The 26,867-nt window shown below is 40.1% G+C and overlaps 1 protein-coding gene across 1 annotated transcript; it reads right to left on the bottom strand.

Moving 5' to 3' along the window:
* LOC124148918 (cubilin-like) lies at nucleotides 1–26,383 on the bottom strand. The gene is made up of 20 exons (XM_046520200.2): nucleotides 26,313–26,383; nucleotides 24,827–24,908; nucleotides 22,820–22,944; nucleotides 22,383–22,532; nucleotides 20,021–20,096; nucleotides 18,864–19,000; nucleotides 17,287–17,424; nucleotides 16,693–16,777; nucleotides 16,050–16,171; nucleotides 13,853–14,014; nucleotides 13,324–13,438; nucleotides 12,315–12,436; nucleotides 11,563–11,700; nucleotides 10,439–10,523; nucleotides 10,088–10,206; nucleotides 2,790–2,945; nucleotides 1,655–1,736; nucleotides 1,225–1,349; nucleotides 450–617; nucleotides 1–188 (listed from the first exon to the last, which is right to left on the bottom strand). Exons 1-20 carry the CDS (start codon nucleotides 26,380–26,382, stop codon nucleotides 64–66), a joined length of 2,382 nt encoding a protein of 793 aa, XP_046376156.2. The 5' UTR covers nucleotide 26,383; the 3' UTR covers nucleotides 1–63.
* Between the last annotated feature and the right edge of the window lie 484 nt (nucleotides 26,384–26,867).

The raw sequence follows: 26,867 nt of genomic DNA, 5'->3' as shown, positions 1-26,867 counted from the left end.
TTTTCGCAGCGTCTCAAATGACGTTCAACGAAACAAATGACGTCACAAAAGTTTCGACATGAACTAGAATCTCCGCTTGGTCGGTCCTCGACGTCTCCGTCTGATGTAGACAAACACGACGACAGCAACGACAATCAGGAACGCCCCTCCACCGACACTTGCGCCAACTTTAATACTCAGACTGGACGCTGTAAAAAAGCGACAAAACCATAGCTTTTTGGTATTTCTCCCCTTAACTCAAATCTCACCGCCGAAGTAGAGTTTTTACCAGGAACAACGAGGTGATTGGCGCCGTCGGAACTTTTATCTGGTTCGGTTCGGAAATCTCTATTGGGCCGGCATAACTAAGCTGGACACAGTGTTGTGAAGTCAAAGGAGATGGTTTTGAAACCAGTTGAGTGTATAATTTGGATTCTGAACGATTTAGCCCCGTACGTGTCAATACATACGTGAATTGTAGGATCGGAAAAGATCAGCTGTATACACAAGTCTGAAGCCCTTGTCGTTGTTGACGCCATTGGATTGGAACTTCACTGTCATATAGCGGCCAGAGCTTTGATACCGTGGAGCCTGAGTCCCACAAAACCACCCCAGTGATGAAGATAAAGTACTTCCACCTAGAACAACAGTGGGTGAGTTGGGTTAACTTCCTCTGTGATTAGTTTTTCTGTTATATCACGGATACTTACTATCAGTGAAACAAGAAAGCAGAGATATGATTTTGACAAACCAAGGATCACAATCAGGGTATATCTGGAATATTAATATTTTATAATGTTGGATCCTGTTATTGCTAAGGGACGAAACTCCATTTCGGCGCATTTGACATTTCAGCCATCCATGCACCTGGCACAATGTGTATTTGTAAATAGGGAGGAACTGAAATTGTTGTTTTGGAAGGAACGACTATCGAATATACGAAATAAGTATGTAATTAACGTTCACGTCGTTGTTTTCGAAGGACCGAATATCGAATATACGAAATAAGTATGTAATTAACGTTTACGTCGTTGTTTTTGAAGGAACGAATATCGAATACACGAAATAAGTATGTAATTAACGTTCACGTCGTTGTTTTCGAAGGACCGAATATCGAATATACGAAATAAGTATGTAATTAACGTTTACGTTGTTGTTTTTGAAGGAACGAATATCGAATACACGAAATTAGTATGTAATTAACGTTTACGTAGTTGTTTTGTTCTACTGCTATGTCCCGCTTACCATCGTAGACTTGCACATAGTCGTTGAAGCAACCAGAGCTGTATTCCAAGGAGGACTCGGCCACGGTGAGTGACACAATATAAGATGAGCTGGATGTGCGGATTGTCCATACACACTCCGTATTGCTACAGAACAAAATGAATGAACAGGTAGGCGAACACGGATTAAATACGACGAAAGACACAACAAATTGAATTCACCCGAAGTAGTGAATCGAACAAGGATCAGGGCTTGATATATGCTTTAATCCGATGACTGCCATGCTTCCTGTCCATATGACATTATCATCAAGTGAACCTTACATTACAATGGCGCAATATTTTCAATTAAGTTTTGGACGTTTGTAACTGATAATATATGTCCAACATGATGATTGTTTGAGCCGAAACGATAACTGCGTTGATGTACATGGGTATACTGCTATGTTTACCTCGGGTAATGAAACGGATATCCTGGTGACTTGAGGTTATTAAAGCCAGTGAATGGAGCGACAAGGTCCGTTTCACCACAAACTGAAATATCATACACATGCAATGTCATTCGGGGTCGTCCAACTGACGGTTATTGCGTAACATAAATAGGACATAATGAGTTCTCAACGTTTCTATTATACATATGATAATTAAAACAGTTACGCCTGTTATTATCATAATAATTATAAATATACTGTAGGTTGTTTTATTGTACTGTTTTAAACGTCATCGGTAAGATGACACATAAATGATCAACTGGTCGCGAGTAAAATGAAATTTAGTACCAGTCAAGTCACATCACGGCGGGGTATATAATAAAAGAATTCTACCTATGTGTAGAACACATAGCCTGAGTGTTACGATCTAAAGTTTTATGTTTGTTTGTTATTAAACGCCGCACTGATATTCCAGCTATAGTATGGCAGTCGTTAAATAATCGTGTCTATACCAGATAATCCAGTGATTGACATCATGAGCATCGATCTACGCAATTGGGATACGATGACATCCATCAACGATCCCGTTAGTCGCCTCTTACACTCTTTAAGAATTGTTTACCTTAATGATAGAGGTATTGAGGAGAATCATCACGTATTAGTGATTTATAAATGACGATTTTAAAACAAATTCATGAACGTCATCCAGGAAATGTCGTCACTGAGATGCATGAAAAATATAACGGTCTGGTTCCGGTGAAGTAAACATATACTAATTTACAAATACGAAGAATGTAAGACGAAAATCAATTGTTACAGTACTAATACTAACTCTAACACAACCAGTCTTCACCCGTGAAGATCCAGGGTAGAATAGGTCATCAGCAATCCATGCTTGCCGTAAGAGGCGACTATACTTGTCGTCAGGGGCGACTAACGGGATCGGGTGGTCAGGCTCGCTGACTTGCTTGATGCATGTCATCGATCCCAATTGCGTGGATCGATGCTCATGATGTCAATCACTGGATTGTCTGGACTAGACTCGATTATTTATAGACCGCCGTCATGTAGCTGGAATATTGCTGAGTGCGGCGTTTAACAACAAACAAACAAACAAACAAACAAACAAACAAACAAACAAAACAACCTGTCTTACCGGAAAAATTCCCTGCAATATATGCCATTTTAAAGCCACCATAAGCAGCGGAACCATCGGTGTGAAAATGGATGAACACATTGGGACCAGAACTGGTAAAAGAAGGTGTGGCCGTGGAACAGACTTTTCCCAACATCTGTGCAGAGGTCGACGAACCTGTAGAATGACATTCATGATCCACATTCATAATAGTCGATTGTACGGCTCCGACTTCATCATGAGCACGTGTTTATGAATCACTAACAAATGATGACGATACAAGGTGTTTGCGTAAAGATGAGCGTATCCTGCCCCACCGGTGGCACCCGTCACAAACGCATGCAAACGCAAGTCAATTGTTCACATATAAAAACACGGGAACATTCTCTTTCAGTCAAAATAGAGATTTGCATAATTTTTGTCACCGACAGACAACATATTTTATTAACCTACACTTGAATTTAACTATTGCATAAGCGTATTTATATGACAATCATATGACCAAGAAGCTTAAATGACCGTTGTAGACGGGTGAAAATGGATCAGTTACTATATTCACCGGTATACAGAGTAAGTGAGTAAGTATTGTTTTACGCCGCTTTTAGCAATATTCCAGCAATATCAAGGCGGGGGACACCGGAAATTGGCTTCACACATTGTACCCATGTTGGGAATCGAACCCAGGTCTTTGGCTTGACGAGCGAACACTTTAGCAACTAGGCTATCCCACCGCCCCCTTTATACAGAAGTGTTCAACATATAGATATTTGATTATAATATATAACGTCACGGCAGGGAATTACCAGTCTCGATAATCTCACGAAACATTTGGCGTTAAAGGCAAAATAGCTGTGAAAATGAATAGATCACTGAAAATCAGTTATTAAAACAAGGTGTTCGCGAAAAGGGTAAGCATATCCTGCCCTACCGGTAGTACGTCATCAGCTACGATCCATAAGCGTTATATAGTAGTACTAGATGTGCGTAAATGAATGTCGCCTTACGCTTCATGTACCTGTACTACACTACACTTGTACTATTGTAAGGATTTGGTCGGACAAAATGAGGTGAGTGAGTGAGTGAGTGAGTGAGTGAGTGAGGTAAGATTTAACGTCACATCGGCAGTATTTCAGCCATATCGTGACGAGAAGTACATTAATAATACACATAATTATACGAAATAAAAACCTGTCGACGAAGGACAGTAGAATAACTAGAATATCACAGACTTGATTTAAAACTAGTTGTGAATAATAAAAACAGTAAGCAGTAATGAACATCACAATATAAAAATGGGCTAGAAATCGTCAGCCACTGAAAGGAGATCACCATACTGGGGACCATGGGGACTTACAGTACCTTAGCTTCCTGCACGGACCCCGGCAGGATTTATATCATCCCTTCAGTCACTGACGACAGTGTATCAGTTAAGCCTTAGATTAAAATAACGAATATACTACGTTTAAAAGCCTGGTATGCAGAAAAATACCTGGAATGAAATGGGACTTACATACCCTCTTAGGGGGACAATAATTTTACGCTACTTCAACCCCCCTCGAGGGTATAGCCACTAACAATCTAAGTTATTAAATTGCACTACCAATTTTAAAAACAATACAGTTAGCACATCAAAATTTATGAAAAAGCTCTATTTCTTTTAAAAAACATAACAGTAAACGAGAATTAACATCATTAAAAAGGTCCTTAATTGTTTTAACATTGAAATATTTATCCCTTGTGATGGAAAAATCAATACAATCAAGCAGGACATGCTTGACTGTGATTCTTTCATCACAAGGGATGCAAAACGGAGGATCCTCACCTTTTAAAAGATACTCATGTGTATATCTTGAATGGCCAATACGACATCGTCGCATAATGACCTCTTCAAATCTGGACTGACAGCCCAAGTAGGTGTAACCGATATTTGGTTTAATTTCATGTAATTTATTGATACCTACTTGGGCGTCCCACTTCTGTTGCATAAGATCTCGGATGTAAGATCGAATCATGGGTTTAAAATCAGTGTATGGGATCAGAAGTGGTGTCACAGATTTGTTGAGGGCTGCTTTTGCAGCAGCATCGGCCATTGTGTTACCTTTGATACCAACATGGCTTGGTAACCAACAAAAGACGATGTCATATTGGCCAGTAGCAAGATCATTAAATAATTCGAGAATTTCGATTAAAAGTGGATGTTTTGATGACATATTTTTAATCGCCTGAAGGCATGAAAGAGAATCTGAAAACAGTATGAATTGTTTATATTTAGCTTGATTACTGATATATTTAAGTGCTGTAAAAATGGCGTTTGCTTCTGCAGTGAAGATGGAACTGTTATCAGGTAAACGTGAAGATATTGTTCTGGATCCAATGACGGTGGCACTAGCAACTGCGCCACCATCCTTGGATCCATCTGTAAAGATAGATTTATAAGTGTCATAATTGGTTCTTAATTGACTGTATTCTTGTTGGTAAATTAATTCGTTAGTGTCTGATTTCTTTAGTTTTGTTAATGTAAGGTCAACCTCTGGCCGTACCATTTGCCAAGGAGGTGTTGAAAACAGTTGAGTTGGAGCTATATCTTGCAGTTTAATATTGGAAGCAAACAAGGCAGACTGGATTCTGATTCCGAGTGGTGGAACAAGAGATGACTTTTTATTGTAAATATCTTGGTAAAGAGGATTGAAGACGCAATTAAAAGCTGGATTGGACTGATTAGAATATAATTTAGTGACATATTGTAAAGATAATTTTAGACGGCGTTGTTTAAGAGAAGGTTCATCCGCTTCTACATATAGACTGTGAATTGGAGACGTCCTGAAGGCACCAAGGCAAAGCCTCAGGCCCTGATGATGTATCGTATCAAGTTTTTTTAAATTGCTTTTACAGGCTCCACCATAGACGATGGAGCCATAATCAAGTTTTGAACGGATGAGTGACCTGTATAAGTGTAAGAGGGTTGTTTGATCCCCTCCCCACTTTGAATTAGAAACAACTTTCAATAGATCGAGTGCCTTCAGGCATTTAGCTTTTAGGTATTTAATATGCGGGAGGAAAGTTAAGTGATGATCAAAAATAAGTCCCAAGAACTTGGCTTCCTTAACAACTTTGATAGGGGTGCCATTCAGAAATAGTTCAGGGTCCATATGCGGTTTATATTGTCGGCAGAAATGTATGCAATTAGTTTTTGATTTGGAAAATTTAAACCCGTTTTCTAGACACCACTTGTTAATTTTATTAAGACATAATTGTAATTGCCTTTCTATTGTACGCATATTTTTACCACGACAAGATAGATTAAAATCATCCACAAAAAGTGATCCATCAACTGAATCATTTAAAACTTTGGACAAACTGTTAATTTTTATACTGAATAAAGTGACAGACAAAATACTGCCTTGTGGGACACCCTGATCCTGATTATAATGATCAGACAGGGTTGTACCCACTCGAACTTGAAATTGCCTGTCTGTTAAAAACTGTGATATGAAATGAGGCAAACGGCCTCTTAATCCAAAATCATGAAGATCTTTTAAAATACCATGTTTCCATGTTGTATCGTATGCTTTTTCTAAATCGAAAAAGATCGATACAGCATGTTGTCTATTTACAATAGAATTTTTAATAAACGATTCTAAACGCACTAAATGATCGATAGTACTTCTGTTTTTCCGGAAACCGCATTGTATATTGGTAAGAAGATTATTTGTTTCCAAGTACCACACTAATCGATTATTTACCATGCGTTCCATCGTTTTACAAACACAGCTAGTTAGAGAGATAGGTCGGTAATTTGAAGGATCATTATGATCCCGCCCAGGTTTTGGTATTGGTATAACAATGGCATTATGCCATGAAGGTGGAAACGTCCCTGATGTCCAAATGTCATCGAAAATAGTCAACAAAGTTTCAAGGCATGATTCGGGCAAGTGTTTCAGTAGCTGATAATGAATATTATCAGCGCCTGCTGCTGTATCATGAGCTTGCCCTAGGGCAGTATAAAGCTCATGTAGTGAAAATACCTCATTGTAATCTTCACCATTATCAGATGTAAAACTTACTTTTTTCTTTTCCTGTTGGAGCTGATATTTTTGAAATTCGGGAACGTAATTAGATGAAGACGAATGTTGAGATAATGTTTTCCCAAGTCTATTGGCAATAGCAGTTTTATCAGTTAGTAAAGTATCGCCATCCTTCAGATGGTGAACTGTAGAATTTGATCCCTTGCCTTTGATCTTTTTAATCATGTTCCATACCTTGGACATAGGGGTACGAGTGTTTATTTTGGAGACATAGTTTCTCCAGGACAGACGTTTATTTTGCTTAAATAGACGTCTTGCCTTAGCATTTGAAATTTTGACAGTGTTTAAATTATGGACAGTGGGATGTTTACGGAAGTATTTCTCCGCCTTCTTACGACATTTCCTAGCTTGTTTGCAATTAGCATCAAACCATGGTTTACGAACACGTGGGTTGACAGAGGACTTAGGTATGGATTCATTAGCAATTTCATTCAGTTGATCTGAAAACAACTGAATTGGGTCAGTAACATTCTGAAAAGAAGTAGGTTGTAATTTATCTTTGCATAAAGATTGAAATAAAAGCCAATCAGCCTTCACAAAATTCCATCGAGGTGAAGGTGGATCAACAGCGGGATTAATGGGCTTAAGCACCGTGGGGAAATGGTCACTCCCACATAGGTCATCATGGACGGACCATGAGAATTCATTTAACAAAACTGAATCCGTCAAAGACAGATCTAATGATGAATACGTACCAGTTGCAGGGTGTAAGTAAGTGTCGGAGTCATCATTAAAGATGCAAAGGTCATTATCAGAAACAAAATCCTCAATCACTTTTCCCTTTTGATTAATGGTGGAACTTCCCCATAAAGGATTATGCCCATTTAGATCACCCATGATGACACAGGGCTTTGGGAGCTGGTCGTATAGTTTTTGTAGATCATTACGCTGAAGATTTGAAGATGGAGGAATGTATAAGGAGCAAAGTGTGAAGGCAATATGCAGTGTTAGTCTAACTGCAACTGCTTGCAGAGTCGAGTCAAGCGGAACAGGACTGTGAACAACGCCCCGCCGCACTAAAATAGAAGCACCTCCAGTAGCTTTATCTCCTGGAGGAGAGAAGGAATGATATGAACTATAGTGCTTTAAATCAAACTTATCTGTATTTTTAAGGTACGTCTCTTGTAAAGAAATTGCTGATGTATTTAAATCACTTGTTAATAACTGCAGTTCATGAAAATTATGCCTAAGCCCTCTGCAATTCCATTGCATTATATTAGACAATTGAGTCATGGTGGCTCAATTGGAGATCGCTCGCGTGAATGTGAGGAGGAACTACTCCTCCGCCTGTCCTGTGAGGACAGAGTAACCTCCATGTCCAGAGGCCCAAAAGAGTTCTGTAAAGGAACCTCTGAAGGTGAAGGGACGATTGGTAGTTGTTTTTTCTTTAATTTCTTTTTTTCTTTATTTGACAATTTGACAATGACTGGTTGATTGACTGATGTTTGAGATTGATTCTCAGCCTGAATCTCAGTCTGAGAGCCTGAACTAGATAGACTGATGGTAGGAATATCCTGACTGATGTGAACTGTCGCAGCTGGTTGGTCTGACTTGACCCATGTCAAGTCAGTCTGACACGAAATAGTTGAAGACGCAACAGAGCGAGTGACTGCAGCGGAGTAGGAAATAGTAGAGGGAGTAGTGGTCTGATTTTTGAATATTTTTTTTGCATCCAAGTAGGATATGTTTCGTTCGCATTTCAGTTTCATAATTTGTGATTCCATTTGCCACACAGGGCATGATTTGGAGGAAGCAACATGTGGTCCAGAACAGTTAGCGCACTTCAAATCCTTCTCACAGTCAGTGCTATCATGGCTGTCACCACACCGATGACATGCCACAGAGCTATGACAGGACTTTGATCCATGACCAAAACGTTGACACTTGTAGCATCGGAGCGGATTGGGGACATACACATCCACTCCGATACTGAAATACCCTGCTTTTATAGACTGCGGGAGGGTTGTACGGGCAAACGTCAGAAGATACGTATTTGTGTTTGTGATGACACCGTCCTTCTTGAATGTGAAGCGTCTAACTGCAGTTACAGCCTGGTCTCCTAACTCTGTAGTGATTTCGTCTTCAGACATGTCGGACAGACAACGAGCCCTGTCACGAACAATGCCTCGACAAGAATTTAATGTTCTGTGCTCAGACACAGCAACCTCAATATTTGCAAATGTAGAGATAGATAAAAGATTGAGAGATTGCTGTCTCCGAGCACACTCCACCAGAAGCGAACCACTACGGAGACGGGTAACGTTCTTCACCTCACCGCAAATCCCAGAAACAGCCTTAGAAATAGCAAAAGGATTGAGTTTGATGGGAAGGTTATCAGCAGCCTCAATAACCAGGAATCTAGCCCAGGTATCAATATTTTGAGCAATACTTCCAGGTGAAATATCGATTTCTTCTAATCTTCGCTTTTTTTCATTTCGAGATGAACCAGATTGTTGTTGAGCCATGATGAAAGAAAATTATTCAGCACCCCTGCTCCCCACCCGCCACCGAGTGTCACCAGGGACAGTGTTATGTTGCATCGGATATCCAGGATGCAAACACCAGGGATACAGGGATGTTATACTCCAGAGAATATGACGCGAACAGCTGTATTTGTTTACCAACTCAATGCCAGACTGGTTCGGCCCATGACAAGAAATTGAAAACATACATTATTCGGAGGTCAACATCACCAGATTGGCCCATGAGCCACCGCCTTCTGGCGTAAGACTCTAGGCAAGTAATTCAATTCACACAAGTTATGGATGACCAAGACCAAAATATACATTACAATACAACACAGGTGTGCATAGACAATATTACGCACAGGGCCTGGCATGACCAGCCGATTGATAAGACCGGGCCCATCTTACCACCCGTCTAGGCGAAGTAAGGGTCGAAGTAGTGTGTTGGGCAAAGGAACACAGTTCCAGGAACCAATGCCCTCAACTACCAGACTCCCGTCCTCCGCCGACACAGGGACGCAACCCACGGCAAACAGGTTGCCCATTTTAGTCGCCTCATACGACCAGCAATGGGAGGCTGTGGAAATATTCTGCCCCGGTTCCACACGGGGGAAGAGCGATTAGCGTTACCCAGCACTCACCACGAGGAGGTTGCTCTTCACGAGTGCCTAGTGAGTGAGTGAGTGAGTGAGTGAGTGAGAGATTGAGTTGGGTTTTACGCCGCTCTCAGCAATATTACAGCAATATCCTTGCACATAGTTCAGCTTACCGTCATACACAGCTATGTAATCGTATGAACAGTTAGCTCCACCCTGTAGCTCCATCAGTTTAATTGTCAACTTGATATTTTTCTCCGATGTAGTCATGTTCCACTGACAGTCTTCATTGCTGAGGGAGAACATTTCATGAGATCAGTTTTATACTTTGTAATATCAATATCTCAAACAGCAGCCAGAAAGATGATTTGAAATATAATAACTGCGAAATGACTTGAAAAACTGCACAATTTCATTTTTTATTATATATTTTTAAAAACTTGATATTTTGACAATCAAATAAAAGCGTCGTTTAGTATTGATAATAACGACAAAACAATGTTAGTTGCAAATCGAAGACTTACTTCTGATACTGATATGGATAGTTGGGTGATCTGAGATAGCTTGTTGTCGTGGTAGCTGTCAGCTGATTTCCGCAAGAGTAGGGCACTGAAACATTTCATTTGTGTATAATGTGTAATGACGGAAAATGTAGATGGTAAAGTATGTATTGAACAAATTATGTTAGGGATCATGAATATTTTGTGGGATATTTTTTATGAATTTGTCTTCACTTAAAAGCCCCAACATTACTGATGATCTTTTTTTGTTCAGCACCATAAAACAGCAGTACCAAACGTACCAGTGACCATATAAATGAATTGAAAACAGAATTTCGAAATCTATAACAGATCATGGCAATTTGATGATATCAGAATGAGCATTGAATTAATAGAGCCAGTCCCATATCGAATTGTATATCTCTTTCAAATTGCTGTACTTCTGTAACGCGGAAAAAGAGTAAGCAATATTTTACCATGACGTATGAAAACAACACAAATTGGGTTGAAATTATTTGATAATAAACAAGTTTTTAAACGTTATAATTTTTTAAGGTCGATGGAGATCATCTTCAGCAACTCTAAAACCAAACCTTCCAAGATATTTTTTTCTATTCGAGTGCTTTTGAAATATGTGTCATTACATGTATTATAATAGTTAACATTTTGGTGATAGTAATGTTTGCCTGTGTATATATAATGCTTCGGAGTTCGGCAAGGAGCTCCACTGACTGCTATTTATTCTATGTTAAACAAGTGTGCAGCATGGTTAATGTAATATACATATGGTATTTGCTGAAGTGTTCAGCATGGTTAATGTGATGTACATATGGTATTTGCTGAAGTGTACAGCAAGGTTAATGTGATATACATATGGTATTTGCTGAAGTGTACAGCATGGTTAATGTGATGTACATATGGTATTTGCTGAAGTGTACAGCATGGTTAATGTGATATACATATGGTATTTGCTGAAGTGTACAGCTTGGTTAATGTGATGTACATATGGTATTTGCTGAAGCGTACAGCAGGGTTAATGTGATGTACATATGGTATTTACTGAAGTGTACAGCATGGTTCATGTGATATACATATGGTATTTACTGAAGAGTACAGATGCAATTACTGTACATATAATTTGAATGTACCTGTCGTGGCAGAGTACGTCAGGTTAAAGCCTTTATATCTTGATGAACCATCTGCTATGAATCTGAGGTTTACTTGATTTCCTGTGGTCTGAAATTCAGGTCTTTGTTGAGAACACCACACTGTCAACAATTTCCCACCTTGTTCAAGGAAAAAAAAGAAACCAATTAAATAAGATTCATTGTTGTAATAAATCATGCTGTCGAGAGTAGAAAGCTATTAAACTTGTGGGTGGGGCACGGGCGGCCCAGTTCTTGGAGGCACCGCCCAGGTGATTGGTTTGCCAGCATCATACAGTATCAAAGTGATAAGGACACCTGTTTAAAGCCGACACAACAGAAATAATTTTCACAAAGGCGTTAAACCCGATTCAAGCATGCACGCACGTGTATTGCCACTGCATTATCGCTTACGACAATACATACATCGTATATGCCATGCTACAATATCAAAAGTTGGCCTCGTTTCCAAGCTGAAATACCTGAAAGTTAACGTTTCAATGAAATACTTACGAAATGCTTTAAATAACATGAGCACTTAAAAAGTCTACAAAATTGAAGGTTTTAATTATGACCTCAAGCAAAATAACCCAAAAGTAACCCAAAAGTAACCCAAAAGTAACCCTAAAGTTTATTGCATATAATCCATGCCAACTCGTAGTGGTGTATTTTATCTTTTGCGCTACTATTTAAATAGTTCATATACCCCTGATAGTCACCAAATTTATTAATTAATCAGTTTGTCATGATCCTACCGTCATACACTTCGACGTAATCCTCGTCACAGAATGGTCCCGCTGAAAGGCTAGAATCTGTAACCTTGACGTGGATCATGGTGTTGGATGGCCCGGTGATGAAGTAGGAACAGTTTGCTTTCCTGTCATATGACCAGACAAATATCAATGCCAGTAAGCAGAGACAAGACATATACAGGTTGGTTGGTTGGTTTGTTGTTTAACGCCGACCGCAGCAATATTCCAGCTGTATGACGGCGGTCTGTAAATAATCGAGTCTGGACCAGACAACCCAGTGATTAATATCATGAGCATCGATCCACGCAATTGGGATCGATGACATGATCAACCAAGTCAGCGAGCCTGACCACCCGATCCCGTTAGTCGCCTCATACGACAAGCATAGTCACCTTTTACGGAAAGCATGGGTTGCTGAAGACCTATTCTACCCCTGAATCTTCACGGGTCAAGATATACAGTGGACAGTGAAAGCCCAATAGCAATAGCGAAATACCATACACTATTATGCAAACGAATTATATGCTTATAGTGTAAAGACAGAAAGCTGCGCCGAACACCTGGTGTCATCACGGATGTTCAAAGATCTGTTCATATAATGTTCACCGCTGTTTTCCCCTTAACACACAGAAGAATCTGTTTCGTCAGAAAATCGAGACTGATTATTCGCTAACGTTGCCTTTTATATTAATGATATTTTAGTTATGACAATACAATGACGAAGTAAATCAATTATGTTGAAATGAAACCTGGGGATATGACGAGTACCCGTTATAACCCTCGGCTAACCTGGCGATATGACAAGTACCCGTTACAACCCTCTGGTTAACCTGGTGATAAGAAACGTACCCGTTACAACCCTCGGGGTAACCTGGTGATACGAAACGTACCCGTTATAACCCTCGGGGTAACCTGGTGATATGAAATGTTCCCGTTACAACCCTCGGGTAACCTGGTGATACGAAACATACCCGTTATAACTCTCGGGGTAACTAGGTGATAAGAAACGTACCCGTTATAACCCTCGGGGTAACCAGGTGATATGAGTGAATGGTTGGTCAATGTAGTTCCTATGGTGTAACTTCCGTTCCCACATGGAAGAGCTGGTGGCGGCGGCTTAGTGGGCGCTGCAGGTAGAACAATCTCAACTGTATATGCGACAGCGTGAAACAAACTGGGCCAATACAAACGTGCTTCTCATCGGAAAATGACCAGGTCCCATTAGTTCGTCATATGGCACAAAACTCGTTAGCAACCAATTCGGCGTAACTTAGGAAAAGATAAGTTTTGTAACTACTCCGTTACAGTTCTAGCAATATTGAAAATAATTAAACTGATATCAAAACCGGATTTTCTTTCGGAGAAAGCTAAACTCATAACTCGGCCTTAACGATTGTTCAAATGACATGGGTTTTTTCAGTTTTCATGCTCTTAAAACTGTGATGAACAATTTCAGGAAATAATCATCTTTTCGCTGCACATGTATGTATTTTATGGTTGTGAGCAGTTGCCTAAATGTATAACAGTAAACACAGCCTTACCAGTTCCAGAGAAGGCATGATAGCGTAACTTGAAACCACGTCTCACGACAGCAGTGTTGGTTTTAAACTTCAGCGTCATTATATTTGAATTTGTTGCAAATAATGTTGTATTACTTGTGTTACCACAGAACTTTCCAAGTTTGTAACCGTCCGGAGGTTGACCTGGACAAACAAACAAATATCAGAAGGTGAGAAACAAATTATAAACCGTCAAGTTGTGATCAGAGTGATATGACATTTTTTGCTTCGAATATAGTGATGCCAAGAATTGCAAGGGAAATTCAGTTCGTTATATGCAATGTCGTCGTATGTGCGAACGCTCTGTGGACCGGGCGCCGAGTAACGAACCGTCACGAACCACTCCTAGATAATTATATTCCGCCTCCGTGGTGTAGTTCATTGAGCATCTGCGCGGAAGGGCGGTGGTTCAGGATGGTACTTGCTGTTACTGATCGGCTTTGAGTCAGTGTAATATTTCTGACTTGTGTATTCATGTTATATCTGAGGCATGGTATCTCAGTGAGCAAGGGGCACAGAACTGGCATTAGTCCAGAATAGTGCAAGAAGTCACACACACGTGCATGCGTGTCGCTACAAAAGTGACACAATATTGAAAACCCTGTTTCCCATCGCCTACAAAATTATATTGTTCGTTACACTGAGAAAGTTGAGATCAACAGCATATCAGTTATATCAAGACGTGTCAGCTTGGTGAGGGACGTTGCGGGTAAGAATACAGGTCCCCATCCACATCAAAAGGTCCTGAGCCTAACACACAGAACCAACAATTGTGACATGCGGTCATGAATTTCTTAGGGAGTACTTTTCTCTGAGGTCAAAAACTTGACTGCTCGGTGCTCGTCCTTTTCCATTTCTGTGTCCATTTAGACCCCTATCACGTTCAGCTGGCTGTCACTAATATACAAACGGCCTCAACAGACCATATACACGTGCAATGAACTACTAAACAATGCACTACATTGACTATCGCTTTGTTATGGCTTTGTTGAAAGTGTTAGTCAGGCTTAGAACATTTTGACCATCCCTCGTATGCTGCCGGAAAGAGGCGTCATAATGGACTTGGTGTGGATCATTGCTCATACTCTCAGTCACTTGATTGTATGGTCCAGACTCAATTATTTACAAGCGGCAACATAACTGGAATGTTACGGCGTTAAACAACAAACAATACCAATGATGTACAATGCATGACTCAAGAGTACACGTATCGGCTGACATAGCAAAAATTATAATTAGGGCGAATCTGCTATTCGATTGCATAGTCACAGGATTCTTACACCCCAACTCTGCGTGGCCAATTGCGGCGTCTTGGACAGCTGGGCAATCAATGTCCCCAATGTTTGTTATAACTGAGTATTCGCTATACATGACTTCGTTATAAGAGGTATTGTTTGTGTGTGATGCAACGGTTATTTATATACTATGATAATAATAATAAGTCCTTTTTGATAAATGCAATGAAATCATTTATATCATTGGATTTTCTGTCCCTTTTGACACTAACGTGATTGACAAGATTGAGAAAAAACATGGCATATATGCGGACCTCGCTTTCAAAATGTCACGCTTGCATCCCAAGTACCAAGTTGGCCGACTCCCCATTGTTCTCGGTGCCTTAGGTTTGGTACCTCCCAATCTGTTAATTGACATTGGGAGAGTACCCGGGTTTGCTACTAGGAACACAGCCCTTCTGACAATCTTGGTAATGAAATAGGCTGCAGTGTTGGGGATTTTTACATTCTCCGACATGTTCTGGGTGGGTTTGACTAGGCAGCGCTTCCTGGGAGAAGTCCCATTCGCTGTTTGGGCTGCGTGTGCAGGGGGCAAGGGCCCTGAGCTGATGATGAGCCTAACAAGCCTGACTGTGCCAGGATCACCCAAACCGTCTTTGCTTCATTTTTTATTTTAATCTGTACATAATAATAATAATGATAATGATAATGATAATAATAATAATAATAATGATTTAATGTTTACTAGGCCATTGGATCAGCGCGCACTTATTCACATCTCACATGCATTTGGTATCCGTTCTTTCAAAATGAGAACCAACACAGTACCAATTTACCAGTCCTTTATTTATCAGGTCAGCTCATCTGGTGTCCAAGCGTCATTACCGAAGACAACATCTCCTGGACTCAGAATACCAGTGGAACAATGCATGACTTGTGCTTACCTGAGTAGACAGTAACAACGTCATGTCCACAAGCAGGGTAAGGACCTTCTACATCTGATGACACAACATCCAGTTCAATTTTGTTTTGAAGAGAGATGATAGTCCAGACGCAGTCAAGGTTGCTGCAACAGCGTTAAAATCGATCAGCTTTCAGGAATAAGGTAGCGTACTCGATATAAGGTAAACTTTTACGGGTTTTACGAAGAACAAAGTACATTCATTGGGCAATGGTTTTAGCTTTTATAGTTGCTTTGGCTGTTTTCGTTTTGTTTTCTTTGATATTAAGAGGCAAGCAGCATTACACACAATCGGCTGGAAGAATATTATGAGGAACTGTTGACCAACTCGTCTGAAGCACCGCAACACGCTATGCAGAATTGTATCCTTAATGCGTCCCAGAAACCTATGGGTTAAAACCTGATGCGACCTGATTACGTGTGTAGTTTTGTCAGTACCGTATCGTTCCCGTGGATTACACCAAAGCGGCATTAAACCAAACTCACTCACTTGCCGTACCAGTCTCGTGATTAATTCAAATTTCATAAAGACAATTTCAAAGTCATTCATCAGGAAATACAATCATAAAAAAGAATTTAGGGGATCAGTTTAGCATAGCGTGTATAAACATGGAACGATTTCGTACTTGTAATATGCATTCGGGTAGCCAGGTGAAACAATGTAATTGGGAGGTGTTTCATCAGCTTGAAGGATAACAGAGCAGCTAGAACCTGAAAGATATGATTGATAATAAACATTGTCTTTTCGGGATGTCATGCAGTAATCATATTAACATTATTATACAATAGTTTTGTTTCAAAATCTTGCGGATTCTCATGGCCATGTGATCTTAGATGCATCACATCGCCACGGAAAGTGACACTCAGGAGAAGTTAAGACACAGCACGAAAAGTAAGATTTTGTTTGCTTGAAACCTTCCGCCTCCCCTCCGGGTTCTTCAACCAATATTCAAAATGTTCTGATATTATTTGTAAGTCTTTCTCACTTAAATTAACTAAATGTGCTACCAAGTGTTTAGAAGTTTGAAAGTATCGGGACCCGGAAACGCTCCGAATCTAATATGGGAAGGCACTCAGGAAGTTTTACATTTTTCATGCTGTAGGTTCCAGTGTTTACATTACGGTATATTATACACGATTACATCGTAAATTAAAATAAGTCGTTTATATTATAAGCCAGATGATGTTATAAGTAGTAAGTAGAGCGTGTGGTTGCTTACTTGGGACGGATTTGTAAGTCAGTTTAAAGCCCTTCATTACAAAGAAATTGTCGGTTTCAAAAACAATAAGCGCTTTGTTTAAACCGGTCTGGTATATAGGTGTGTTGTCATTACAAAAGGCGCCCAATAGGTTGGATGCTGAAAAGTAGAAGAAATTATTATGAAATTTCAAACAAATGTTATAAATATGCATGAACATGAAAAACAATGAATGCATACAATAATAGATTGGATTTGACATATGAACACAAAACATAAATCAAAATATTAAGTTAATGTTAAGTACATCTTACCATAACGATACAATGTCTGTCCAGAAACGGAAACCGGATGTCCGTTCAAATAAAACAATTTGTTCTGAATATCATCCTAAAATCAGGAGTTCAGGTTATAAGGGGTCCGGATTAGTTGAATTTCACTGTAATACGGAGTGACTGCTCAATGTCGCTCTGGTGTGGTGGACTAACACGTATTCGCCCGTCACGTGGATCGATTCTACTCGGGTACAATGTGTGAAACTCATTTCAAGTGTCCCTAGCCGTGATATTGCCCGAATATTGATAAAAGCGGCATAAAACCACACCCACTTATGTCAGTCTTTATGGACCTGGAGATTTCGAACCAGCGACCAGCGGATCCTAGATCATACACAACTACAAAGAGTTGTGGCGTGTTTGACGAATGGGCTTTCAAGACCTCCAAGTGCATCATCTTCCCGAGGCAAGAGAGTTAACTGACTATAAAAGTCCAGTTTCCACCCTTGCCGAACTAGGCTCGTATTATGGAGTTACATTTTGGCTGGACTAACGAGTCTGTGCATAGTCCAATCAAAATCGCGCACCGAAATCGAAATCCGGTTCGTAAACTGTCGTGCAGATTTAGGTCGATTGCAGGATTTGCAAAGCATGTGCACCGCCAACTCGTTTTCAACAGTTATTTTCCAAATCTTTTCATGTTTTTAATCAAGGTGCTCACGTGATTTGATGCATTTCGCGATGTAAGACCCGTTTTATCACAATATAGATCTTGATTATCGATCAGATCGTCCTTACTGGGCGCCACCATTTTGGGTGAAGCAAACGCAAGTGATACGAGAGGTGGAATCTCATTCGTCCATAGGAGACATACACGGTAATAGCCACTGGTGGCGCTACGATCGAGCCGAATAATTCCAGTCTAGTTCGGCAAGGGTGGAAACAGGACTTTTAAAGTCAGTTAACCTTCTTGCTTCGGGAAGATGCAAGTGCATAAGACAGGTTCACATCTTTACGTTCAAAGTATATCCATCCTAGAAGATCCAGGTTACAATTGGTCTTCAGCAACCCTGGCTAGTCGTAAGAGGCACCTTTGCTATGTACAATGTAATTACGGGTTCGTGCAGTCAGACTCGCTCACATGATTGATGCATGTCATCGAATACCAGTTACAAAGATCGAGGATCGCGATGTCAGTCACTGGATGGTCCAGACTAGATTATTTTCAAGCCATCGTCATTTAGCTGGAATACTGCGGAGTGCAGCCGTAAACAACAAACTAACAAACAAACAAGAATATCATCAATGAGAACATGTTCATACCTGTGGTGTCATTCCCGTTATAAACAGAGACATAATCAGCCGTACACCCAGAGCTTGGTTGAATCTGAGAATCTACCACTTTGATAATGATCGTTTTGTTGGATTCAGCTGTAATTGTCCATTTACAATGAAGGTTACTGAATAAGGAAAGATGAAAAACAGTTAAGGTAATCAAGAAGGGCATTTATACAGTATAGTATCACATATATGTGAAAAACGTCAACCTCAGAGAATCTGCCGAGAGAGATTGTACCTAAAAGGCCAATTAGCTGTGAGAATAATATGATTAATTTTGGTGTTAGCGAAATAGTGAGCGTGTGAGTGTGTTGGGTTTTACGCCGCTTTTAACAGTATTCCAGTTATATCACGGCGTGTCAGCTTAATGTGGGGGAAAGCCCGAAGTGATGCAGGTCTCAGACGTTTACCACTTCGGTGAAACCCATGAGCACGGGTATATGCAGTATATGCAGTAAACGATATCAATCGTACAACGATGTGCACACAAAACCACTGACATCAGGGTTGCTTCATGCCGTTTAAATGCGTGGTGGGATACCATATCCCTCAAACTAATGTACATCTCAAATGAGTGAGTGAGTGAGTGAGTGATTTGGGTTTAACGCCGCTTTTAACAGTATTCAAGATATATCACGGCGTGTCAGCTTAATGTGTGAGGAAAGCCCGAAATGATGCAGGTCTTAGACGTTTACCACTTCGGTGAAACCCACGAGCACGGGTATGGTGCTGACAAACCTAGAAACATTCGGGTCGAACCGGGATTCGAACCCACAATCGTAGGTTTCTGGCGTGCCCAAGGGACGCAACTCTGCACAGCGAATTGCGTAGACTTCCCTTTTATGTCAACGATTTAAACCAATTAAACAAATACATAGTATATAAACTGCCGGGCTAAAGTAAGTATACATATAAATATTTGATTTGACTAAAACATTATATACGTGATCAAAACGTTACTAGGCTGCAAACAGTTGCCGAAACACTGCAATCTCACATGTAATGTCCAAAACACATCTATGACACCAGTATCAAACACATCACCGACAAAGTACCATTTCTACTTTGTTTAATGTTTCACCACCACTACATGGGTGTATACTTTCTTTTCCCCGGCAGGTCAGAATTTTGTTGATTCAAACCTGAAATATTGGAGAGGGTAAAATGGCGACTGCAGCGTTTGCGCAGCCGACGAAGCAGTAAGATTCCCAGTGCATTCTGCAATGTAAACATATATATTATAAACCCAATATGGTAAAGAACTAGGATTGATTTATGGATTTATAGAGGTTAAGGAACTTAATTACATGATCCCCTATGATACATCCTCATGAAAGGGACCGCCTCCGTGGTGCAGTGGTAGAGCGTCCGGCCAGAGACCGGAAGGTCCGAGGTTCGCTCACCGGCCTCGTCATACAATAGGGCGTGAAAAGATGCTACTTGTTGTTACCCCGCCTGGCCCCCGGGGCATTAAGGGGCTAAAACAAGGACTGGTCGGCTCGTAGTCAGAATACTATGTCTGAGTGGGGTATTCAAGTTCAACGACGGCATGGTATCTCAGAGATCTAGCACTATAAATCGGCATCAGTCCTTACTAGTACAAGCGCACACACACACGCACACGCACACACACACACACACACACACACACACACACAGACACACACACGTCGCTTTTCTCTTTCTTCAGTAAAAGATACAAGTCCAGCAAAGGATAGAAGACCACAGGAACTTTCATCTGCGTTCCAGCGCAATATCAGACCTTAAAGTATTGGATATTAATAAACCCAATTGTTTTGAAAGTACAGACAGTAAACCTGACCATATCTTCTCATAGTGAATGATGTTGTTTTTTCCTACCTTGCATTAAGATACTCGTTTTTGATTGGTTACCGAATTAGCAATGTTTTCTCAAGTACCCGCTGATTGCGAAAATGCACGTTCGTATATCCCGCTTAGCACTGCCGAACTTCTTACCAATGAGAATACAATGATAAAAAATATATTATCTCAATACTGAACATCTTTAACATGCAGTGTATCGAACTTAATCGATGACATCCGATTCTTATGCTTAGGCGATGTGTTTACGTCCGACTCGACTGCAAGCTATCGAGGTGTCCATGAAACGGTTACAAGCCATACTGATAAAGAGATAACGGGTGAAAATTATGCACTATAATTTATTGTCAACCGGTCCCTGGGTCCCTGTTGTGAGATGTACCATCCGGTGTGGGGTACACAGGCGCACACACACCCTACACGAGACCGGTCGACAACTAATACCGTCACATGATGCTGTCCCCGGTATGGTGACCTACCATTTGGTTGCTGGTGATATATAGCCCAATTTTACGTTGTATTGTAATGTATTGTATTATATGAATTTGTAGTTTTATGATCACTCACTAGTTTTAAACCGACATCTGTGATAATCTAGTACTTTTACTGTCCTTTGTCGACAGGTTTCTATTCTCAATTGATGTATTGTCTAATTTGTTATAGTCACTATATGGCTGAAATATTGCCGATGTGACTTTAAATATTAACTCACTCACTCACTCACTCACATGATGCTGTCATAAATATCAATGATACATGTATGCATAGCCTTAATACACAAACATGAATGCAGACAGGTGCATGTCTCACACATTAAATGAAAGTGATGATAATTAGAATAGAACTACTTTTAGTGGAATTATCGTTCAAACAAATTGACAAAAAATGTATTTTGTGATGCGAGATTTGTTTCATCTGTAAACCCTTGCATACGATTACATGGGATGTTCAAAGACATAGACATAGACCCCACTAGAGATGGGGTTCGTTTCCGGGGCGTAATTCGAAAACCATTCAGTATATTTGATCGAAACTTGAAAGATGTATAGGCCACATGCTGAAGTGGCGCCTTTTGCTATTTTGTAATTTTTAAAATTATTTTATAATTTTGCTATTTAGGAATGTTTCAAAATTTCATTTTTCCGTGTCTCCATGGACACAAGCAAGACTTTGCTGAAATGGAGGTAGGTGTCGTTTCTGGAGCAGCACCAAAAAACTGTTCAACAGTGTTGAATCAAACTTGGAACATGTATTATTCAGGGGTTGATGTCGTGCCTTTTGCTTTTTAGGAATTTAGATGTTTCTCCCCTGTTTCCATGGCAAAAAGTTTGTCTTTGACTGTTCATGTTGGTGTGTACCTGACATAGAAATACAAAGTTCCGAATCCCAATTCCATGGTATTGTTTTGATAGCTCAATAACTACTCTTATATACTGACAGACAGATCAGATAGATCTCAAATTTTAAATCTCAAATTTCAAATTTGTACTGACCAAGTTTCTTATCACCCGTTCGTTTACCGGAATTCGCTGAAGGGGTAAGGTGTAATTTTTGTCTGCGCATAATATTCTTTTCTTTTTTTCAAAACTACTGAATCGGCTAGAGGGGGTGCGCATTATTTTCGGTGCGCACTATACTCAAGAAAATACGGTACGTACGTACTTGGCATTTCAGTTACGACAAGTCGGAATCCGTGTCCGTGGCCTGCTGTTCCCGTCTGGAACCTAACGAACAGGCTGTCTCCAGTACTTGCTATGGAGTCTTTGCTATGTCCACAATATATGTTGATGACTGGGGCCGTCCAGTTCGCTCCTAAGAGATATGTGTTAATTGTTAATTGTTCAAACAATGTGTTCATCGTTGATGACATGGGTACCGAAGTAACATTATTTCAAATATGAGTATAGTTTTTCCTTAAATTGAATCTCTATAAATGTATGGCGATCTGATGATGGTATATACCTTAAAGTTATAGAGTGTAATATGGGCATTGGTATTGAGTTGTTTGGAAACGAGATGATAGATATATACCATATTGTCCTAGCCGAAAAGCGTGTTATTGTGCAGCTTAGTGATCTGATGATTGATATATACCTTACCATCATAGACTGTGAGACGTGCCATGGAACAATTTGTTGACCTGACAATTGACATATCAGCTATTCCCACAATGACCATATTGCCTGGATCCCGGGCTCGGAATATCCACCCACAGTCTAGGTTACTGTAAAACGCAATAACTAGGCATACACCCACGTTGAAAACGTCAAGCTCTACCCCTTCTTTATTGTCATATATCCTGATACTGCCATGTTCCATTTGGAAATATCTCACATTGATCTCATTTTGGTGAATGTATAAGACATCACTGCCACCTGCTCAAGTGTAGGACAAGATCTAGAACACTGCATCTACGGCCCAATGGCTACACGTAACATGTCAGACTATACCTGGTTATAAAAAGCAGAGGGTGCAAATGAAAGAGTAGTCGTATGACTATTGTCCTGGAACAGTTACAAAACATATACACAATCGATTTTGGTTTCTATATTTCAACATGAGTATGTCTCTTTGTAAAGAAAAACAAACAAGATGCAGTTCTTAAAAATGACCACCTTTATGGAAAAATAAAAGTGATGCTTAATTATTGTCAAGGTGTTACATTGTTTTCGAATGCCATATTCTTGACACGCAACTATATGCACTCGAAAGTGTGAAGAGCGGTTACATCGTAAGCCAACATGAAGATCTGAGCAGCTCTTAAAAAGCTTCAGCAAACCTTACATGGCTTATATCTACACCGCACGCCATTATGATCACTGTAACGCTAATTCTACCATGAATTTGGAATTTACTCGATTCTGATTGGTCAATCAGAGGCTATTAAATCACAATAAACCCCCTCTGATTGAAACAGCTGGTTTGACGGGCGCATCACCCCGGAAGCTAATATTCATAGAATAGTACTATTTTCATTCATTGTCGGTAGGCATATTTAAATAACTATATCTACAATTACAGGTTACAAAATGCACAGATGCGGTTACTACGATATTCAAAGGATGTGTTGCAATACATTTCGTGCAGAAAAACACGACAGAAATCAACAAAGGGAATGTATTTACGTTTTGGAGACAACAGGAAGATTGGCATTTTGGCGCTTTTCTAGATACGACTGTGACGTCATATCTTTTGCGTCAAAATGAGCGATACGACGCCATGATGGTGACGTGCGATGTAGAGCGAAAGCCTTGCAAAGCTTGCTTTGTTTTCTTTAGGGATGCCCACCTCATGTTAGCTTACCAAGTTGCCGTGCGTATATGCTTTCAATGCCTGTCATATGTTCGAGTGAAGTATTACGGTGTAAACTAACTGCTTGAGTATATACAGCACCATATTTTGCTCGGTGATTCCGTAATTCAGATCGATAACCCACTCAAAACACTGGACTCAACCCATGCCGCTTCACTCAGTATATTTGCTCACACCAAAGAGTTCGCGTTTTATTTAGTCATGGTAGAATGGAGATAAACATACTGTGTTTTCAATATAGAGCTAGGTTACCTGTAGATTTATCCGCGCTAAATTTAACATTTGAAACCTCACGCTGCGCGTTCGGTTCCAAATTCAATTTAGCGGGGTTAAATCAACAGGTAACCTAGCTCTACATTGAAAACACAGTATGTTTATCTCCTAAATATATGACATCACAGTTTAATATAGAAAAGTGCCAAATTTCAACTTACTGTTGTCCCTGACATTTGATAGCCGACTTCAATCATGTTTTCTCCCTAAATTGTTTTACCATACATTATGTGAAGATTGTAGCAAACCAAACTCTGCATTATGCAACCAATAATTGTACATTATTTCAAAATACCTGCCGGAAATGATGGAGAAAAAAGTGTTGTTAATTTTAAATATTAGCATCCATGGTGGTGCGGCTGTTTCCAGCAGGGGTGGTTATTGTGATTTTGATGCCCCTGGATCCTGATGATCAGTGAGAACTGAATATTTTCAACATCCATGGTAGAATGTATATTCATTGAATAAAGGTACAACGATCAGTTCAGGGCGACGTTAACAATATCAAGGATGATACCTACTTTGGAAACTGGTCAGGGTAGTTAGGGGACGTTATGTTGACAAAGTCAGGCGTGACAACGACTACACTGTTGTTGCAGGCAGCTGTAACAAACACAAGTACAATGCAAATGACAGAGATCGGAGCATGTGCTCATATTAAGTTTCTAAATTCATTGTGACTGTGGTTACTCGAGCTTTGGTGAAACGTCCCGCCCAGTAAACCCCGCATCAAAGGACGCAAGACTTCAACAACCAAGGCAGACAGCAAATCAGCCCTCCTAGACCATCAGCCAAAACATTCCTAGCCATCAAATTCAGTTTGTCAAAGTCCAAATCCTCTCACTAAAACATTCGGACTTCACCAAAAGACAACTCGCCGAAGCTAAGGAAATCCGCCGGCACAAACCTGGTACGAGGACTGGTGAAAATGTTCTAAGCCGACTAACTTTCAACTACGGGCCATAACAAAGTGAACTTGTCAATGAAGTAAATTGTTTGAGTAGTTCATTGCAAGTATATTTGTTCTGTTTAGGCCGTTTGTATATAAGTGACAGCCTGTTGAATGTGATAAGGTCCAAATGGACACAGAAATGGAAAAACGAATACCGAGCAGTCATCAAGTATTTGACTTTAGAGAAAGGTACTCCCCAAAAAATTTATGACCGCATGTCATAAGTGTATGAGGATATGTGCCCAAGGTATACCACTGTTAAACGTTTGGCAGCTATGTGTAAGGCTGGGAGAACAAGTCCTGATGATGACCCTAGGTTTGGATATCCCTCAACTTCCATCAGTGAAGGTTTAACCAAGGAGATAGGACAACTTATACTGTCAGATAGACGTATTACCATTGCTGCACTATTGAGGAAGACACAGGTCCAAGCCATGGATTCATTCAAAATATTATTCATGAGCATTTACAGATGAATAAAGCACCTGCTCGTTGGCTGTCAACAGTTCTAAGTTCTGATCTAAAGGAAAAAGGAACTGACTTTTCCAAAGAAAAGTTAGAGCTTATTGCGAGGGATTTCGTCAATTTTAAAAAAAGAGATTAATAACGGTTGATAAAACATGGGTCCACCACCATGATCCCGAGTCAAAACGTCAAACCATGAAATGGCACCTCTCCACTTCTCCGGCACCAAAGAAATTCAAGAAAAGTGAAGAAAGTTATGACCACTGTATCAGGGGGTGGAAAGGGTGTGATACTTGTTGATTACGTTGAAAGTAAGAATCTACATTGAAACGTCGCTAAGTTGTTATCCATAAAGTTGTACGTTTTTCTACATCAGGTGTTAATTGGTCACAATGGACTTAATTGGCTGTCTTTGCATCTCGTCCACGTCTTCATTATTACTTTATTCTTGTTTAGTGACACTCCAGATCATTGGAGCACGATTATACACTGCTGGATAAAGCCGTTTCATATCCAACCATTCACTCAATGATGCACTGATCACTGTTAGTTTCATGTACTAAGTGACATTGAAAACATTCATCACTTACCAAATGCCCCAGAAAGTGGCGAGAGTGTAAACAGCACAGAGGACAGTAACAACACGTTGACCGCCTCCATGTCGATATTTGTCAAGATGCGGATACAGTATGCAGCCGTGCTGAAGTTTATCACACGACAGCAGGGTATATGGCGTGAACGCCTCCACTGATACACGATACGGATTGCAACATATCAACCGTTCAAAGGTTAAAGAACACCTACTTTATGCCCTCGTCATATAATATACTAACATTGGCCAAGAATAGCTTTTCTAGGTGGTTTCCAACACCGGTTATAATCAGCTCACTTGTACTAACAAGATAGAATTGTTTATCATATAATGGGTAGGTTTTTCGGCAGGATAAAGCCAACGGATAAAAACGATATCCGTTGGGGTCATATGCGGATAGAGATGCAAATATCAAAGGTCAAGTAGGGACTACTTTCACTGTTTATAAACAAACATGGCGTAGCCCTTGCCATTCGGCGATCGAGTCAGAATTAACCATCGGGAATCTGGATAAACTACAGAGATAATTGCTATCATTATCAAAAGAACAGTC

This window comes from Haliotis rufescens, unplaced genomic scaffold (genome assembly GCF_023055435.1).
Source record: "Haliotis rufescens isolate VD_foot unplaced genomic scaffold, xgHalRufe1.0.p SCAF_1, whole genome shotgun sequence".
Classification (NCBI taxonomy): domain Eukaryota; kingdom Metazoa; phylum Mollusca; class Gastropoda; order Lepetellida; family Haliotidae; genus Haliotis; species Haliotis rufescens.
The sequence above is the reverse complement of the archived record's forward strand: the minus strand, read 5'-3'. Positions and strand labels throughout refer to the sequence as shown.